Consider the following 4,573-nt stretch of genomic DNA (forward strand, 5'->3'; position numbering starts at 1 on the left):
TGCTTACCATTGAAAGTCATGACCTAAAATTCCCAACAGTAACTACTTGTTTTCCTCCTGAGTGATAAACTCTACCAAATGCCAACAAGCATAGGTGACAGCGAAACCACTTAAAGTGCTCAAACTGCTTCAGTACGTTTTAACTGGTGGTACCACCTTTCCAAACAACGGAGCTACCTGCACCTCTACTGAATCGCGACGCATGACCACGCTTACCAAAGCCCTCAATGAATACACTTGATTCGGTTATTAGGCTTTCGAGTATCATCCACGCAATCTATGACTGTGAAGGTGTGAAGTACCATAACTTAATAAATGCGAAGCGATTAAGACAAGTTGGATGATTCAGAGCACCATCATGAATAGTGTTGCTGCATTCTGCAAACTTGAAATGATTTCCATGGTGTCCTAGGTCTCATGAGATTTTCAGGTTTGCCGTGGTTTTCGTTTTGCGGTTCATTCTGGGGCTGAGGCCGCTTAGTAGTTGTGAAGTTTTGCTTTTACCATGAAGGGTAGCACTTTTCTGTGGATTTTGTCTTCACAACTATCAAGTATTTAAAAATGGACATTGAACAGAGAAGCTTGTGAGTTAGTACCTTGTATACGTGAATTCCACCTACTAAGTAGGTGTATTATTCACTCCTTCTACACAAAGCGTTTAAATTGTGTTTTAGCCGCCCCCCAAAAGTATTTTAATCGCAAAGGTTCAATGGCTTTCGGTCGTAGGTGCTAGCAGTAGGAAGAGAATATAATGGTAACACATTATATTAGTAAGCAGCACGAGTGTTTTGTGAATAGTACAAAATAAGCGAAAGGAGATAATAAGTTAATCCTAATAAATAAAGTTCTACAAGGCTTCTAACAGACGTAGCCTTATACTTCCATATCAGATTCTTCATCGGGACCTGGGCTTGAAAAGAAGGCTTCGCCTTCTCGAGCAACACTTTCTTGTATCGCTTCCGTGCTCGGGAAAATGACCGCTTCTGGCGCTAATAGATCCACATTGAGTATATCATTTAGAATGGCCTCATGCACACTGTATCTCTCCGGATGTGGTATAACGGGAGTGGTCTCACCGGCACCCAAAGTTGATTCCCTAGACTCTAATAATGGATCTGGTAGGGTAGACGTTGATGGCATAGGAATTTTGACCAATTCTCCACTTGTAAGGTCAATGAGCCCTTCCTCTAGAGCGGTTGAAAGATTAACACGCTCTTCAGTCGATTTTTGAATGAAATTCACTCGGTAAGTTCTCCTTCGAAGGGTCGAAGTGTTCCACAGGACTTGGCATTCCACTGGATATTTGCGTGAGGTGCTGTGTAATGCGATTCCCACACCTCTTGGGTACTGCTTTTCCACAATCACCGCATTTGCTGTTATGGCCGTCGGAAGTGGCATGATAGTACCACGACTGTCATCCACGTAGACTATTCGAAGGATGCCTCGGTAGAATGCATCCGCTGCTGAAATAACTTCACCGGTGCCTGGCACCCTCGCACCAACCAATGAAACTCTCAGCAACTGACCGATCGTGTCGACATCCAGCTGATCTTCGCCATCCAGGTAACGCGGTCTCCAGGAGACCACGCTCACCGTACCGCTTTCAGGGTAGTTTAATTTAAGTCCTGCTTGCTGCATCTCGAAATCGCTGGTGTAGGCGCTCAATGCTCGACTCCTCAACAAACGGTCAATGTATTGGTTTTCTTCAGCTTTCGTTACGTCAGTTTGTGTCCCAAAGTCAAGAGGTGTTCTAGCCAACCATTTGAAGAGATTGCGCTTGGGATGCCAAGATGATAGGTCAGGATCCCAGTCATAAGTTTCATCTATATCAGTGCTCCCATCACTCTCAATTTGGACAAAGTGACCCGGAGGAATTGGTATCCATTGCACATGGGAAATACCTTCTTGGGTTGCTGCATCCTTTCTACCGTAGCCGTAGTGGAAGTCGTAAAATGGAATCGAGTACTGTGTCGTGACATCAGTGTATCTTCTGCCTGGGAACGTACGTGAAGTGTAGAACCCACCATGCATCTCCTCATGAATGGCTTTCTCCTCTTCCGCCTCTTCCCAGATATGACGCAGCATGGCGTAGACTCTTTCAATCCCAACTGCCTGCACACAATGTTGGAGACTTTCTTCTGTGCGTTCTTCCAGTTGCATTTGCTGTACTCTTAAAAGTTCTCTTACGTAAGTGTTCTCGGAATAGAGGTCACCTTCGCTATGTCTAGGCAAACTGTCCTGCATGTGTTTATTCCTGAGGTCTTCAAATATGGTATCCATTGAACGGTTTCGTCCAGCGTAAGTTGTTCCTCTTGCCGAAGGAGAACGAATTCTACTTGCATATCGTCTGGGAATGTTCATGGAGGTTGACCGTTGCTGTTGGTAAGAGTATTGCTCGCTCATGGTGGCCGCGCCTTGTTCCAGGACGTTTAGATGGAGCATGGACGGCACACTAAGAGAGTATTCTTGCCCTTGCGTAGCCACCTGTGTCTTGTAAGGAATAAGACCTTGTGATTTGGCTCTGCACCCCTTAGATACCTGAGCAGTTGTCTCTCGAACAAATGAGAAAAGAGGTTCACTTTCTTTGCGTTTCTTGATAGGCCTGTGGATTACCTCGATTTTCGTGGTAGGTGGCAGTGATTCCACGTACTCTGTTTGAGTGCTTTCTGTGTATGTTTGTGGTGTGACTGGATGTGGAATCTGTTCAACAATTGCTGTTTGTGTAATTCCGGCCATTACTGTTGGTTTGCACTGAATTCCCCAATCAATTTTGTGCACTCTGGGACTCGGAGGTGTTCTTCTCGGCTCTGAAGGCGAGTTCTGAACACCAATATGGATCGCATTCTCAAATGCACCAGCACCTTTCTGTATCCGCACACTTCGCATACTGGGCTCGTACTGCGTGCCGAAATCAAAGGTCTCTTTTATTGCAGGCGCTGCGTAAAGTGGTACTGGAGACGATGGTGGCTGGATAACAAGCGGTTGTTCAACAATTTCTGTTTGGCTTGTGGAGATCTTAAGTGAATCACCATGCGCTTGTATTCCTCTGAATTGAAGAGAAGGTTTGGTAGGTTGATAAGGAAGTGGCAAATCACTCTGAATTTCCATTGAGGTTAACTCTGACTTGGATAGAGTCGCCTGCACCTGTGTCGTCTCCATAAGTTGCGGTCGAAACATCAACTTTTTGTTCACCTTTTCGACCATCGGCATGATGGGTTGGATTTCTGCTTGAACGAGTGTTGAAACCAAATGTGCGGATGAGGATGGTGCGGCCATCACAATGGATTCGAGAGTTGGAGCCTTGATAACGGCTGATTCTTCCCAAAACGTTTGTGTTGATACTCTAGAAAGTCCTATTGGTTGAACTTGCAGTTTTTTGCCGAAACTTTTAACACCCACAGATTGAGCCGTTGTTATTGCGAGCGGTTCCCCACGGTCGGAAGGCCCACTTTCCCGGATTGTTTGTGAGTGAGCCACCGACAATGGACAAACCCTGGGTTTAGGAGACTCTGAGCGGATCGCTTGCAGGCTGGCTACACCTAGTAGCTCAGGAGTAACTTGGAGCATCTTGGTGAAGCATTCAGCAGATGGAAGAGGATCAACAGCTCTGTGAGCAAATGTTGCAGTTGGCGAAACTTGAATGGAAGCATTAGCCGATGGTTGTGGAATAGGAGAAGAGCTGAAATCTCTTCCTTCCACAGGAGGTGCGGACATTACGGTAGGCTCAGGGGTTATAGATTTAATGAGGACTGGTTCCGGTTCGGCCCAAAAAGCTTGTAACGATGCGGTGGCCAGTGGCTGGGGTTGCACTTGCAGCTTCTTAGCAAGAGTTTTGAAAGCCCCGGACTGTGTATTGGCGATATTGTAGACGGGCTTTTCAGGATCTTCGTAGACAGACTGCGTGAATACTTTGGCTAAAGGTTCTGGAGCAACTTGCAGCATTTTGCCAATTTTCCCAACATCTTTAGACTGCACAAAAGCGGTACGATATACAGAGCGCGTACGTTCAGTAAATAACGTTTGGACTGACGCGAACACCAAAGACTCCGGAGTAACTTGAAGTTTCTTGCCCTGTGTACCAACAGGAAGTGGATTGCAACCAAACTCATGTGTCGCAGGAGGTGGCGCCGACATGACTACAGGTTCCGGTGTTGGTGCTTTGATAATCACTGGCTTTGGCTCTGTCCATATTGCTTGTGAGTGACCTACGACAAGAAGTGCGGGTTTCGGCTCAGCATATAGTGTTTGTGAGACAGCTGTTGTTAGCGACTGTGGCGCAACTTGAAGTTCTTTACTGAATTTCTGCACTTCCTTCACCTGCACTGCCGTTCGGTCATAGACAGATTTAAGTAGATCTGTGTCCACGTCTTCCAACTTAGATATGGCTATATGGGTGGGGTTTTCAGCAGATTGCATAATCGCAGTCGAGAGGGGTTCTGGTGCCACTTGCAGTTTCTTGCCCTGAGTACCAACAGGAAGTGGATCGCAACCAAACTCATGTGTCGGAGGCGGTGGCGCCGACATGACCACAGGTTCCGGTGTTGGTGCTTTGATAACCACTGGCTCTGGCTCT

The 4,573-nt window shown here is 46.4% G+C and overlaps 1 protein-coding gene across 1 annotated transcript; it reads right to left on the bottom strand. All coding sequences in view use genetic code 11, as the record gives it.

Annotated features, from left to right (window-relative positions):
* Positions 1-873: 873 nt before the first annotated feature.
* Positions 874-4,524, bottom strand: EGR_03591 (hypothetical protein; the record flags this gene model as incomplete). The annotated part of the gene is made up of 1 exon (XM_024492840.1): positions 874-4,524. One exon carries the CDS (start codon positions 4,522-4,524, stop codon positions 874-876), a length of 3,651 nt encoding a protein of 1,216 aa, XP_024352723.1.
* Between the last annotated feature and the right edge of the window lie 49 nt (positions 4,525-4,573).

Source organism: Echinococcus granulosus (genome assembly GCF_000524195.1).
Source record: "Echinococcus granulosus chromosome Unknown EG_S00019, whole genome shotgun sequence".
In the NCBI taxonomy this organism is placed as follows: Eukaryota; Metazoa; Platyhelminthes; class Cestoda; order Cyclophyllidea; family Taeniidae; genus Echinococcus; species Echinococcus granulosus.